General features: G+C 35.1%; 1 protein-coding gene across 25 annotated transcripts in view; it reads right to left on the reverse strand.

The window, feature by feature from the left end:
- Positions 1 to 15,861, reverse strand: part of ANK2 (ankyrin 2) — a 767,321-nt gene that overhangs the window by 51,171 nt on the left and 700,289 nt on the right. For 11 of the 25 annotated variants that reach the window (XM_077142481.1, XM_077142485.1, XM_077142502.1 and 8 more), the window contains 4 exons: positions 14,914 to 15,058; positions 8,636 to 8,738; positions 7,931 to 8,034; positions 1,709 to 1,744 (listed from right to left, as the gene is read on the reverse strand). In XM_077142481.1, the coding sequence (XP_076998596.1) occupies positions 1,709 to 1,744; positions 7,931 to 8,034; positions 8,636 to 8,738; positions 14,914 to 15,058 (388 nt within the window). The remainder of the gene's footprint in view (positions 1 to 1,708; positions 1,745 to 7,930; positions 8,035 to 8,635; positions 8,739 to 14,913; positions 15,059 to 15,861) is intronic. The other 14 variants (XM_077142501.1, XM_077142499.1, XM_077142490.1 and 11 more) reach the window with 3 other exon arrangements.

Below are 15,861 nucleotides of genomic sequence, written 5' to 3' on the forward strand. Positions count from 1 at the left end.
ATTATTGCTATACCTTGTGCAAGCCACTTATCCTCTTTAGGTTTAGTTTTCTCATCCATAAAATGAGAGACTTTGCTTAAATAATCTCTATGTTTCCAGTGAGAAAATTCTATATGCAGTTTACTATTAATTAGGTTAGGAAACCTATTCAAATGTTTCATTTCAGATGCTCTAGAAAAATTCCTAATTGGAACATACACTGCTATTATTTCAAGAAATATATATTATTTTTGCTCTATGGTCAAAGCGGTTGATAAGCTGTCTTGCATAAAATGTGTATACATACTGCACTAAACCTTTACTTATGTAGACAAAAAATATTAATAGCACCTGGCTTTAATTACATATCTTACTCTCCAAAGGAAATCCAGCAATCATGCAAAGTAGAAACTCTTACTGAGGTTTTCTAAATTGTGAAATACAATGCTATCACAATTTAAAAAGGAACAAAAGCAAAAGCAATCCACCATTATTATGCAGATGACTTGCCTACAAATACGCAATTCGGTTAGCTCAACAGGTACATGCTTCAGACAAGACAACAGAGAACAACAACCAGTCTTTTGAGGACAACATCCTCCACCCAAAAAGTTGCTAATTCTTAGGTTTACTTTTAATTCATCCAGGATCATGGGGTGGGGATGGGAGCAACATTCAGAGTTAGTTATAGGGCAAAAGAACAGGAAAAAAATTTTTTTCAGGGTGCTTCAGTGATCCACATATCTATAACTAAAAGGTCTCAAAATTAAATCTGGTTTCTGAGATACTCCGAGAAAGCCACAACATGAGGTCTTTCTCCTCTACAATCCCCCAGTCCCTACTGATGAACTGGTAAATTGATGGAAATGGCTTTGAAAAAAGGGGCTCAAATTGTTAAAGTCACCAAGCAATCATGTATTCATCACTATTTTTATGTACAGAAACATAAAATTTGGTATGTTTGAGAAAAAGTAAAAGGATGATTATAAAGGTTTTCAAAAATGGGAATATCAAAATGTCTTACTTATAGATCGATTAATAATTGATAATATCATGATTGGTGGTCATATAATAAAAACACTAATCAGTAGTCCAACAGCAACTGTTAAAAATGAACTTATCCAATTCACTTTGGATAGTGGATATTTTTAGAACCCTGACTAGAGAGTCACTCTGTAGAACAATTTTCAAAATATCAAAAGGTTGTATTAAACCAGGCCTAGCAAGGTAACACGCTATTAATAAACATTCAGTCTTTGGCTCAGCTAGAATATGGTAAAAACATAAATGCCTGCTAAGTGCCACTTAAAATCACAGCCTTTAATGAAATTTTAAAATAGCTCCACCGATTTACATAATTGCTGGGTGTAAAACTTTCAGTTTTAGGTAGCACTTTTTCTTACTCTAAAAGAAGCTGAGATATAGAGACCCATGCCCAAGCAAGCTTTCATGGTAGGTCCATCTTAATTATGGCACAATTCTACCTAATTCAAGTGAAATAAACATTCACTTTGCCTTCATTGTAAAGGAAGGGAGGTTTGGTGATGACCATGACTTTGAAGAACGTAAATCTTTTTTTTTTTTTTTTTTTTTTGGCTAAAGAGATATATCTTAGCCTCTAGCATCTTTGCACTAAAGCATCCTGAGGCATGGTAAATGCAGAAGGACATGGTAAAAGGGAGTCAGGAATAGGCATTAAGTTCAGAAAAGGAATTAGGCAGAAGTTCACCTGCTGTTGTCACGATCAAGACATGGAGAGGCGTGGCTGCAACAGAATAGATACTTTAGCACAGAGAAGGAATGGATAATGTAAAATATAAAGAAAGAAATCAGAAATGACTTTCAACTGAAACATATTTTTTATATATCAATACAGTATTTACTGAAAAAAAGATGGAAGTACAAATGAGATACAGCTCTATGCAAAAGCTGAGAGAAGAGCATGATGCAGGATGCTTTATGGCAACTCTCAGTTTAGGGAACTGGGGAAATCATTAGATAAAGATTTGTAGCCTTATTCAACACTGGCTTATGGGACACTCAAAGTTTAGGTGTCTAAGAAGCTATAAAATATCAAAGGACATTATTAAAATATTACCAACTGATTTGATTTAATGGACATAATTTTGACTCAAAGCTTTTTATTCATCCTTTTAATACTTTCAAAATAATGATAATGCTCTTTGGAGCTACCACAGAAAAAACGAGAACAGAAAAGGCAAAATTTTAAGAATAGCTCTTATGACAAACAATAGCATAAGCTATAAAGCAAGTAAGATAACACTTAAATTTAAAACTCTGAAAATAAAGTCTTAATGCTTTTATCCAAGACATTCTTTCCCTGCTTGGAGGACTGCTATACTCTGCATTGGTCATTTCTCTAATCCCACTTTACAGTGCTCCCTTTTAAGTCTCTTCTACCTACAAGTCTGCTCTTTAAAACTCGCCATAAGGTTTTACATGGTTTACTTGTGCTTTCAATGCCTGATGGCACACAAAGGTACATATGTTTAATGAACCAAAACTCTAATCATCCAAAACAGTTGTTCTGCAACTTGGTATAGAAATATTTTTCTCCATCCAAAGGAATTTACTTTCATGTACTTAGCACAGGCTAGGGTGTCTGAAACAACTAAATTAATTAATAAGGTCCTTAGATAAACATATAGCTTGTCCAATGAGAAACAGCCTTGGCTTTCTTGCATTTCAAATATCAATGTCCATTATTTGAGCTAATATTTTCAACACATTTTAATGAAAAAGAATAACTTTAATAGATTACCCTCTTATGGACTTGTTAAATTATATAGTATCTTGAACCACAGTCTCATAAATTGCCATAATTAAACAATTAAGTTGTCACCCAGTTGTCACTAAAACACCTATCCAACACCATAAAATTGTAAAAGTACAAAACCCTTGAAATAATAATACTTGAATTGAATCACAAAACTAGCTGTTAGGATACTGCCCTACACCTGCCAATTCATTATGTACTTATGAAATAAAGAAGAGTAACATTCAAATTCTTGCCCAAACTGATGTTGATATGACCAAGATTGTGTACGATACAAAGAATTGTTAGCTAGATTCATTGTGAATCAGTAACACAATTTCTTAAGGAAAAGAAAAACATATTAGTTCTGCCTCTTTTTTTTTTTCTTGCCAAATACTGGCTGCAGAACAGAATCGAGTTTTGTAATTACCAACACCTATTCTCCTGCAGGCATGGACATTAGTCATTGGAAACAGATTAGAGTTAAAATAAAATCACCAATACTGCTTATTGGTAGAAATTGTGTCTCCTATTAATGGCAACTTATAGAACTTCTTCCATGCAAACTCACAGCATTTCATATAAAATCTAACTTTATTATCCCCTCTACCAAAAATTTTTTTTCCTTAAGTTTTAGGTAGATTCTAAAATGAGTTAAGAATTTACCCACTTGATTGTATATATGTTCCTAGAATAATATTTTTTTGAAAAAATAATTCATCCATTTTGCTTAAGGGGAAATTCAGTTCATTGAAAAGCATGAAATTACTAGTCAGGAAGCTGGTGTACAGTGAATAAAATTACAAGTAATCATTTTTACATGATATGAATTGATGAGTGTTACTTATACACATTGAGATCTTGGTAGCTTTTAAATATCATGAAACAAGGAGTTTTCAGTAGTAACTATACACCCTATTAGAATCATCTGTTTTATTGTATGGTTCAAATACTCTAGTAGTAGAGTTACTGACTGATGAGAAATTATCTGGGGAAAATAACAAGTCAAGCGTTGCCATTGTAAATTGTACCACAGAGGGTGTTATTGTTTAGAGGATTCAGCACATATTTTGCTTAATGATTTGGAATTTGTGGGAGACCTGGAATATGCATTAGGGGATTCATAAATACCAATGGCTATAATCTACTGAGTACTTCTTTTTCCCAGGAAAAATATGAATTACTTAAGCCACATTTAATTCTTATACCTCCCCAGTGGGATAGATAATTTAAAACTCATCTTACAGATAAGTCAACTGAAACTTTAGAGATTTTATATAACTTGCACAATGTCACAGTTTAGTATTAGGGCCAGGATCTGAATTCTGATTGAGATGACTCCAAAGTATGCTTTTTACCATCATGTCTTCCACAGATTAAGAATCTTTCAAATTCAAACAACATATAGGAACACTTCCTAAAGAGAGGAACTAAGTCTGACTTAGTTTTCTTCTTTAAAGCCTGCCACAATGTCTGGCAGTTGTTAGAATTTTATAAGTATGTGAAGAATAAATATGTACATGAATGGAAGATATAAAAAATATTTGAGAGAACTGGGTATACATTAATTACTCAGCTCTCCCCAATAATCAAAGCTTTATTAAGCAAAGTTGATCCTTTTTAACTATTTATTTTAAAAAGCAACAACACATTTAGACCATTGGTGCTCGTAGTAAATACCAATGCCCAGACCCCACCAACAGCGATTCTGATGTAAGTGGTTTAGATTGGGATTTTTTTAATCAGCATTTTTTTTAAAGCTCCCAGGTGATTCTAATGTAGAGCCAAAGTTGAGAATTATTTTTTGAGACACTGATAATGCTTGAAGTTCTCAAAATGGTTTATTAGAAACCAAGGTCGATATAATATGCAAACTCTCAGAAGTGAATACGAGAGCACAGATTATCAGGTGAAGGTCTACAGTAAAGTTTCCTAGATTGTAAACTCTTACAGCAGTCATATCTATTCTTGAGCTGTACTGTTATTTCTAAATTCTGAGATGCTGAGTTTTTTGTGTATAACTGCTTATTTGTGTGACACCTGAGACTCAGAGATAGAGTTCTGCAGCTAAGTCAGCAGTAATCCATACAACAACTGCTAAAAGCATTAAAAACATGATCAACCATGTGTTATTCATTCTATGTCAAGTGGGATTCAATATACTATATTTTTTCATCTCTGTTCATGAGGGTCATTGATTTGTAGTTTCATTTTGCAATATCTTTGGTATCATCATAAGGATGGTCTCCTAGATTAGTTTATAACTATTCTCTTCAATTATCTGGAAGAGTTCTTGTAGAATTTCTGTTGTTTTATATGGTTTATACACATGGTTTATAAATTGACTTTACCCCATAAATGCAAGATAATTTTACCATTAAAAGAAAAAAAATGATCAGACTTCAATTAGAGATATGAATGAAGCTGATCTGGGTAGGAACAAGATAAACAGAATAAAGGATAAAGAATGATATTGACTGTATTTTAAAACTTCAACTTCTGCATGAGACCAAAGGAAGAGCTGTTTATTTGGTGCAAAATTCATATCCTCAGTAGCACGCTATCTAATCTAACTTGTATGGTCAACTTATTTGAACTCTGTAATTACAGGGAACTATAAATAGGGAGTAAGATCTTGTTGGTTTGTATAGGTTGGTGGGATGCCTCAACACATCCCAGAGTATTCTGGAGAGAAGATTAAAAAGTGTTTGCAAAGTCCCCTTGAGGGCCTGGTGGAAATATTAACTTCCCCACTTGGGGAGAACCTGATGTTCTCACAGTCATTGGGGACTTCCAGTTTGATGGGCCAAGCCCTCATCTCCGGGCTTGTCCTTATGAAACTTATTCCTGCAAAGCCGAAGCTAAGCCTACTTATGATTACGCTTAAGAGTCACCCCCAGAGAACCTCTTTTGTTGCTCAGATGTGGCCTCTCCAAGGCAACTCCACAGATGAGCTCACTGCCCTCCCCACCCACTACGTGGGATATGACTCCCAGGGGCGTAAATCTCCCTGGCAACGTGGGTCATGACTCCCAGGGATGTCACTCACATCATGGGAGTGAGAAAGCCTTCTTGGCTAAAATAGAGAATAGAAATGAAACAAAATAAAGTTTCAGTGGCTGAGAGATTTCAAATAGAGCCTAGAGGTCATTCTGGAAGCTATTCTTATGCAGTATATAGATATCCCTTTTCAGTTTTTGGTGTATTGGAGTAGCTAGGGGAAAATGCCAGAAACAGTTCAACTGTAATCCAATTGCCTTGCGTTTTGAAGACAACTAAATAATTAGAGAGGTTTTAAGGTGTGATTGTGAAAAACTGTGATCTGAGAATTAGTTTTTGAGACACTGATAATGCTTGAAGTTCTCAAAATGGTTTATCCAGTGTATGGACAGATAAGTAAGAAAAAAAAAATGACAAAAATAAATAAATAATGGGGGGAGGAATAGGACGTTTTGGATGTTCTTTTTCACTTTTATTTTTATTTTTTTTTAATTAGTGAAAATGTTCAAAAATCGATTGTGAGGATGAATGCTCAGCTATATGATGTTATTGTGAACCACTGGTTGTGCAGTTTTGATGATTATATGGTATGTGAATATATATCAATAAAATTGCACTAAGAAAAAGAAAAACAGGGTTTAAAAGATCACTATACTAACAATGATTAATCTTTAACCACCTGATATGCTTGGGTTATCATAAGCAATCAACCATAAATTACTTTAAGTATATATATATATTTATATAGTTTTATAAAATTGCTGTATATGTTAATGCCCTTAAACTGAGTATTTTAATGACTTTCAGTAATTTAAAGGACTCCTTTAAGAAATTCCTTTTCTAAAGCAAATAATTTACCTTGAAAATTGATGGAATATCACAATACTTAAACTATTCTGCAGATTTGGTTATTAAAATTAATCACATTTTGCTTAAAATAATCTGGTCACTTTGTAGTCTGCATATCGACTTTAAATATTTCAATTATGATTTATAAATTGTTTTCTATCATTTCACTTCAGTCCTCTAGGTCCGGGTCCCTTTGATTCTCAGTCATCATTACTGAGAAATTTAGTAGCAGAACAATTTATGACTGTGAGATTTTATAATTATATCATTTTACACTTAAAAATATGTGAGTTAATTTGGATGATGTTTAAATTGGTTTCTCAGTCTCATGAAAAGCTCTTGCACCAGGAATTAATTTTTCTTATTTAATGAGGAAAAGAGTATTATGGTTGTTTTTCAATACCTGTGGAACTAATATTTTATTCCATGAGGTTTTATTTAGTATAAAATTAGAGTAAGAAGTGAACATTTTTAAACTATAAATCTTATGGTTCTTTACTGAAAGGGAAAATTTTTGAAATAATAAAAGCAAGAAAGTTCTACTACTCAGTATTTCCGGGGACTGCAGAAAAAGAGTTGGGGATAATTATGTAAACTGAAGTATTGGATTTACTCAGATAAAATATGGGTAGAGTTTTTAAATGGTAATTAAATGAAAAATTATGGTGATTTCATATATAATTATATTACTGCTTTACTTGAATACTAAATATAAGTAAAAACAAATTGTGACTTAAAATTCCTTTAGGAATTTATATTCTATACAATTGAATGCTTGTACCTTACAAACAACTTCAAGTAGGAATTCAATTATTTAACTATGAGTCCTATTTGCATTCAAATTTCCCTTTTTATTTATATTCTTACTTAAAACAGTATATGAACCCCTTCATAAATTTATATGAAATAATCTGTGAAATCATTTCAATATTAAAGGCATTAACATGCAAGGAAAGGTGTTTATCTCAAATATTTGAGAGTTAATTTTAGTAAATGGAAATTGTAGAAAGCAAATGATCTTGCTCATCTCTTTAAGATTCCTTAAAGGAAGCATGAATAAGGAGGCCACTGGTATATTCCGGTTAGTAGCAAGCTGTTTGACACAATTCTACTAGTTATTTTTAAACAATAGTCAGTTCAACCTTTTTTGCTGATTTGTTTGTGTAGATACAGTCCATTTTGGATAAAGCAATGCTATTTACAAATTTAGACAAAGATCATCTCCACTGCAAGCTAGCTGTCAGCTAAAGCTGTTGGCAAAGCTGTTATATTCATTGACATCTCTCTTTACCCCTTGGTCTGGAAACATAATATTGATTTACTCACCCCGAATGAATAGGGCTGGAAGAAAGAGCCACGTTGTCTAAATTCTCGGTGCCCCAGCTTAGACGATAAGAATTCCTTTCTGCCTCCTTGGCTAGAGTTGACACCTAAACACAAGGAACACCGAATTTCATAAAAATTTTTCTGTTAGGGTAAAGCATTATGACATCTAAAAGGTTGTATCATAGAAAGGCGGATATTACCTGGAAAACCTTTCATTTAAAAATCTGACATAAGACTGAAGGATTTAAGATGACTCTTTTGTAACATACTTTCATTCAAATTATATTACTGATATAGGGTCATAGAAGTGTAATTATCTTTAAAGAGAGTAGCTGTTCACCTATTCCCTATATCCAATTAACCAAAACTCATAAAAATTATACTTAAAAAAACATTCTAAAATGACTCCAAGACTTTTCTAACAGCTAGCAATTTTAAATATTGGGACACGTATTTTAACCTGTAGCATTCATCCTATACCTTAAGTCCATCCTACCTCACTTTCTCCTTCAATAAAGATTTTTAAAAGGAACTGATTTTTATACATAATCTCCACCCCAAAATTCAGTATACTCTAGCTTGTTAACTAATCTGAGAAGTTTTGGGATTGTTTTGACATTAAAAACTTTCTCCAGACATTTCCAGCCTCAGGTCCTGTGAAAGGCTTTCCAGAAAGCAGAGACATGAAGGCAAAAGATCACGTACCTGGTGACTGGGGATCACAACCGTGTCGTCTATCAGGGCACTGTCCCTCAGGTAGGAGGCATGGCTCAGGGTGTGAGACCTGTCGGAACTGAAGGATCGAAGGCTGGTAGGTTGGCAGGAGGCCATGGTCATATAGCAACAGCAGTAGTTTTGTTGGGAGGATGAAAGGATGAGCCGGGCAGGAGAGTGAAAAAAGCGTGCTATTAGCTAACCGTGCAACTTCCAGGGGGACATAAGTCGCAACTGAGGGAGAAGGAAACACAAGCCTCTGTGCTGCCCTACCTCTGCCCAACAGCTAAACTAACACATCCTTTGACTGGTCCCTACCACTCAATGGCAAGGGCACAAGGGAATCCAGAAGTTAAAATTTGATACTTCTAATCTGATTCATTTTCTTCCCAGACATGTTGCAAGGCAGCAACTGTAGTTTCTTATTGCCAGTGCAAGAAATTCACCTAGGAAATAAATCCGGGATGGACTGCTTAAATCTATGTGAAATGTTAATCTCTCTGCAACTACAAAAAATAATAATAATAATTAGGGGGAAAGTAGAGAGTCCTCAGAGAGAAGAAAATGAAAGTGCAGGTTTCCTTTTAGCTCATTATTTTCCATTCTCTCTCCACGCCTCTTTCTCCTCCTCTCCAAACTGAATGACTGAACAGTGGTGCATTCCCCTGGAAGGTACAGAGTGAGAGGAACTGTGGCCAAATGCATGCTTCCTGTGGAAGTAGGAGTTCCTCTTGTTTGTCTCTGCAGTTTCCAATAATGCTATCACTTCAAAGGAGAACACTGTCCCCTTTGCAAGTCCTGTGTGTGTGTGGTGAGTGAAGCACTAACGGTTGCTGCGGTGATGAGATGCAAGAGCACAAAAGAGTGTTTCTAAGCATGAACCCAAAACACAGACACGCTTGCCAGCCAAAAACAACAAATCACCAATGGACACTGACCAAAATGAGTTTTGGCTTCAAAATGGGATTTAGGCCTTTATAATCGGTGCTGAATTTCAAAGTTCTCAATTGTATACTCAAATGTGATGAGTAAAACTTGACATTCTCATAGGTATAATTTTACTCCTTTGTATTCAATTTGTACAATCAAATGACAACTAGATTGCTATCTGAAGCAAGCTATAGTTTATGCACATTAGCCCAAGAATAAAAGATTTCTATTTGAAATATTAGCCCAAAGCCCATAGGAAAAAACAAAAGAACTATGCAAGCTTCCACAATATTTATAGAAACAAATTTCCATTGACTTTTAGCTAACAGGTATTTAGCCACTGAAGCAATGTAGAATTATGGACTAAATGTGAAGTTAGCATACATCTCAGTAAAAGCTATTTTAAATTTGCAAATATACTTAGTTTTATGTGACATATACTGTCATATTTATGAAATATCAATATAACCACCTTCAGTTATTCCTAATGATATCGTCACTTTGTAGAGAGTTTATAGTAATCCAGGGCCTACTTTCTTTTATTTTACAGGTAGGTTTATGCCAAAGGAAATGAATCCCAGATATGTAGAAGGTAAGCGTCATAAGTCAAGGAGTTGATTGTCTGATTTTCAGTGTTTACACCTATATAAATAAATGCATGTTTTTAATAAAATGAAATATAAATACAATTTGAAAATTAGCTATTTTATATATATAGCCTCTTGGAAAAGACTGAGGCCCCTGATACAGCCAGGTCAGGAAAGAGCGTAGATGCCTTAATAAATGCATCCACAAGAATTTACTACAGTTGAAGACAGTTTATTGCTGGTTTTTATCATTGTGCAGTTCATAAATAGACTGCAGGCTGCTCTGATTAACCTCAACCTGACCTTGAATTTGATGCTGGGATAGGGATCATATTATTGGGATAGGAGGCTTTAGACTCAGTGAAAGAAGGTCTCAAATTGTAGGTGGAACAATTTTTCTTTCCTGCTTTCAACCACAAAGATAGCTAAGTTTTGTTTATGTTTTGTACCAGGTAGAGGTAGGCAACACTAAATCAGCAGCTTTTAAAAGCTCTTCTCTTTTATTTTGACCTGAATTTGGTCATGGGAAGGAAAACAGTATAGGGGCCAACTTCTTGAAATTACACGGCTTGTCTATGGGCTCATTCATCTTTCTCATTTTCTACAGGGCCCAGATTCGTTAATGACATACTGTCTAATCATGCCTTAGAATCTATAGATCAAGACTGTGACTTTACATATTTAAAGGGGCTGGGCTTTTTTTTTTTTTTTAATGAATAAGCAGTACAAAAGGGGCAAGGAGCATCGCGGTACAGGACTAAGAATGCCTGCTTATAAGGGCGAGTGGAGGCTACAACACTAGATAGGACTGACCTCAAATGAACCACTAAAACAGTAGAAACACAGGCCTCCAAGGACAAATGAAACGGAGGTAGGAAGAGAATTTACTCAATAGTAAATAAAGGTACCTCAACTAAGATTTAGCACACAATTGCCAGCATTGCAGTCTAAACCTTGAAAGATGGTGTCTGTGTCCCAAAGGCCACTCGGAGGGACTGGCTAGAATCGGGTGGACACGCTATTTCAGGAAGGCCACCTTAGCAAGCCCGTTTGGCTGTGAGCCACATCCTGCGATCAGTATGTCAATAATAAAGGTGGGTTTTGAGATTCATCTACCTGATACCAGGTCTATCTTTTAATTGGTTTTGAACTGGGAGGGACAGACAAGTAGTAGTTTTTGTCCTTTTTAAAAACCCAAGAAGAAAGAAACAGAGAAAAAAGAAAGAGGAAAGTAAAAGACAAAGTGACATGCAAACAATAAGTAGTAATTAGGATAAAGAGAAAAAGGTAAATATTAGGATTTGTAAACAGGGTAGGAAGAGTTGGAAAGACAGAGAAAGGAGGAAGAATGAATAAAAAGGAGCCATATGTCTAAATTTTTCCATGGATTTTATCTTAGCCCATTCTGTTTATTCCTATCTGAAACACTAACTGATTATTTATCAGTGTTTATATTTTCTAATTGCTCTCCCACCCACCCCCTGTGACCTGTCACAGAGTCTCTTTAAATGAAATAAGTATCATTAGAATATTCTGTCAGTGGAGAAAGTTTTCTCTCTGAAGGAAATGAGCAGTGCAGTGATCTGGAACAGATCAAGTCCTTGGATCAGGACTTGTCCACCCTAATTTAAAACATTACAAACAAGTTTAAATATTTTACAATAGGGATGCCATTTTTTTCCATTAAGTCTGAGGTCCTTTTGTTCAACTAATACATTTATAATAATAATACCTAAATAAGCATACATTTTTACTTGTCCTTCCACTAGAAGATGTGCTAAGAGTTTCTTAAGGACATTGATATTTCTTAAACTATATAGTACAATTGCTTTATAAATTCATATATATCAGATAATATAAAAGTCTGCAATTTTATTGAAAATTGTGATAATTACTGTCACAGAAAACTGCAATATTTCATTACATATTTAATTAATCGAGTTGTCAAACCCAATTAAACAGAGAATATGCAAACATTTGAATGTGTTTGCTTTAATACTTAGGGAAACTTCTCTAGCATTTCATTGTGGTTCCTTTGCTATTTTGTTTGGCTAGCATTTTAAATTTGTAAACAATAATAACATAAAATGGACACAAACTCTAACTCATCAGAACTTGGTTGTATTTTCAGTCACCATACCTTAAATTGCATGTATGTTTATTCTCCCACATCAGGGTACATTTTAGGCATAAGAAACTTTACCTGTCATCTCCCAACTACGCATGGGCTAATTAGGCTAGTTATGGGGAAGCTCATGCTAGTGTTTTATCAACCACAAGGTGGAGCTGTGACAGATAAAACAAAACAATGTCTGGATGGCGTCTTTGGTTTTGCTAATATATTCATTTTGTCTAGCTCAAATAGTTATTAAATTTAATACATAAAAATCCTAATTATAAAATAAATCCATAATTCTAGGATGTAGGCACCATCGCCCTCAACACACACATGTGTGCACATGCGCATACACATACACACACACACACACACACACACACACACGTTGAGCAGTGAGCAGGGAAATGTGGATGTATCCAGGAAGGTTACGCATCATGCTATGCAATACCTACCTGGGCATGGTACTATTGAAAGCATACCGAATAAAGAAATAATGAAAAGGGAAAATGGTTACTGAAAAGAAGCTAACATACTGAATTGCCTAAGCAAAATAAAGAAGTAAATAAAAACATGAAAATGAGATGCTGCTATGATTCCATTTTGGAGCTCACTGGTATATCTGGTGCAGTAGAAACAAAAGTGTGGACCTGGAAAGCAGATCACCTCTTGTTTGTTTCATGCACCGTTCCTTACGGGCTGATAAATATTCAGTTTAAACAATGAACGTTAAATGGAACCATCAAACCAGTTGGTCTTGTTTTATAACAGTTGTTATTCTAGTTAGTTTCTTCCTTACCCTAAGAACTTTGAAAGAAGCCAAAAGAATCAAGTCAAGCACTTGTGCTTAAAAAAAAAAAAGAAAGAGACCATGCTGAAAATAAAGGTCTTTTTGGCTGACAGTAACAGGATTACTTACAGATTATCATGTATTCAAAGCCACAAATATTTCGATTTGTTGAATTTTAAAGTCTCCCAAGAATCTCAGATGATAAAGTCCAAATACATGAATCAGTCAAACCTCAACACCAGTTCCCTCTACTCCCACCCCCAAAGCATCTGTTCCCTCTGTATCTTCACCCCCAGGACTGCCAGCTATGCCATCAAGCCAAGGAGTCTATTTAATTCCCTTCCTTTTCTTAAACTGTCCCAGGAAATCCACTGGCACATCTGGATCTCTCAAATTTTTTCTATTTCTCAAACTCTCTCCTTGATTCCCACCAAGGTTAGAGCTCAAGCCCTCTGTCAGCCACTGCAGTACAAAGGACCACGGCAGCCTCCAGGTCACCTCAAAACCTCCAGACTTTGCCCTTTTATAACGCTCTTCTCAAATTCATCCTCAATCTCATTATCAGTGGGATCCAAATACCAATACGATTTCCCCTTCCATGCACTGACACTCCAAAAGCACTGCACTACTTCTGTGTCTCACACATACCATGAGCCTTTGTTAATGATCTTATTGTATCTTCCAACATCCTCCCCACCTTTTCTACCACCTCTTATGCATCATTTGGTATCAGAGCTCATCATCGGCAGGAAGCCTGAGCCTCAGGGTTCCAGTAACACTTGCTATGCACCCCTAGCCTAGTCTCTCTTACCCCTTTGGATTGTGACTGCAGCAATCATATCTCAGTCATGTTTGTGTTCCCAACACCTGCTACAGATCCTGGCCAAAAGTCATTCATCAAACGCACAATGAATTGTTAAAAAAAAAAGGGAGGGGTCATTGACACTCAAGGAAAAAGTCCAAGAAATGCCCATTTTTGCTAATTATCCATTTTGAATGGATTACTCTTTGCAAGTCTTTACTTATTAGACTATACTTGCTGGATATTCATAAAACAGTTTAGACTGGGCACAAGTTCAAAACTATAAACCAGATATCATTGGTTAGCAAGAGACATTTTACTGCAAGGAAAACCCACAGTCATACTTTTGATGAGGTAGTATGGAGTGCGCTTATTCAGCTTGTCTCAAAAAATAACAAAACCAACTATGCTAGTTGGTCATCAGCAAAAAATTAACATTGATACTATAGTTTAGAACATTATGTAAACTGCCTCAGATTTATCTATAAAATCTGGGCTCCCATGGATTTTGCTCAGATTGTTTTTTATATTCAGGCTCCTATGAGATTCTATTCTGATTTTTTTCATGAAAAAGACAGTTTGTGGCATATTATCCTTCTGAAGTTGTCTCTTTCTAATTCTTCCTCACAATGCACATCTATTCAAATAAATTACAACACCAATTAAAAACCAAGGGATTGGAAGTGTCTATAAGATGCCAAAAACTAAGAGGGTATATAAGGTTCAAGGGTCCCTTTTATTTACCTAGAGAAAAAGATGATTACAAACATCTGATTTAAAGGCAGCAGGCTCTTTATTAGTCATGGCTCTGCTTCTTACTTATTGTCTGACTCTGACTACTGGTCTCTCTAGATCTCAGTTTCCTGTTTCTTTGAACTGGGGACTCAGAGTTGTTTGAGAATGGAGTAGGACAGCATGCTAACTGCTGAGACTGGCGAGGTACCTACTAAGTGCTCAATAATTGTGTCTATATTTTTATTAACAGCCCAAAACGGTGCTGCACACATTTCTGGCTGATACCAAGTGTAAACTCTATGTAAATACCTGTCAGATCGTCCTCCCTCCAAACTGTAGCGCAGGTAATTCATGCCATCCAGGAACTGGCTGCTGGGCAGAGAGTCATCACCCAGTTCCTTCAGGTCCTCGGGCCTGAGGTATTCCCCGCCATCACCTGTCATTGTGTCATCACCTTGAAACAATCAGAGGAGGATGGAGAAAAAATTCACTTGTGGAATTTCATATCAATTACAACATGTAATAATGATTATGAAATGCATCACACATATAGCACTGACATCGTTGAAACACTGCACACTAGAACAAACAAAACACATGCAGACCATTAAAAGATGCTAAAACGCAGTCAGAGAAGTAGAATTGATCCATTTTCCCATTACTTACCAAGAAAAAAATTATCTGAATTTTAATTATTTTTACTACTCATCAGTTTCCTTTACTCATTTCTTTATTGTGATAAGTGTTTTATAGCTTATGTTATTAAAGTTAAAAAAATTACCAAAATATGTAGATTAATTATCTTTTATATGTAGCTTCAATAATGTTGTACATTATGTCCAGCATTAATAGTCTCTCATATAATTGGCAACTACTAAGAAATATCTATTGCTCTAAAGCAAATATGAAATAGTTTAAATGGAATAATAATTTGCAGTTACCCAAATATGTACATTAAGGAAAGAAGACTAGAACGAAGTCAGAAGACTGTGATATTTTCATCAACGACCTGGAATTTAATTTTTAAAACATTAGAGCATAAAAAAGATGTTTTGTTGGAAACTAGGTAACTTCCCAAAGTGAAAGCAGAGAGGCAAAAAGTGAATTCGACAATTAAGCATTGGCAGAAAATGACGTACAAGTGTTGAATCTCACATTTAAAAGCAAAAATGAGAACGATGCATTTCTTGCATGTGAAATGGACTAGAACTCTCTCAAAATACAGTTTTAAGTAATTCAGTAAATGGTACCTGATTC

The sequence above is a fragment of the Tamandua tetradactyla genome, chromosome 24 (genome assembly GCF_023851605.1).
Source record: "Tamandua tetradactyla isolate mTamTet1 chromosome 24, mTamTet1.pri, whole genome shotgun sequence".
NCBI classification, from domain to species: domain Eukaryota; kingdom Metazoa; phylum Chordata; class Mammalia; order Pilosa; family Myrmecophagidae; genus Tamandua; species Tamandua tetradactyla.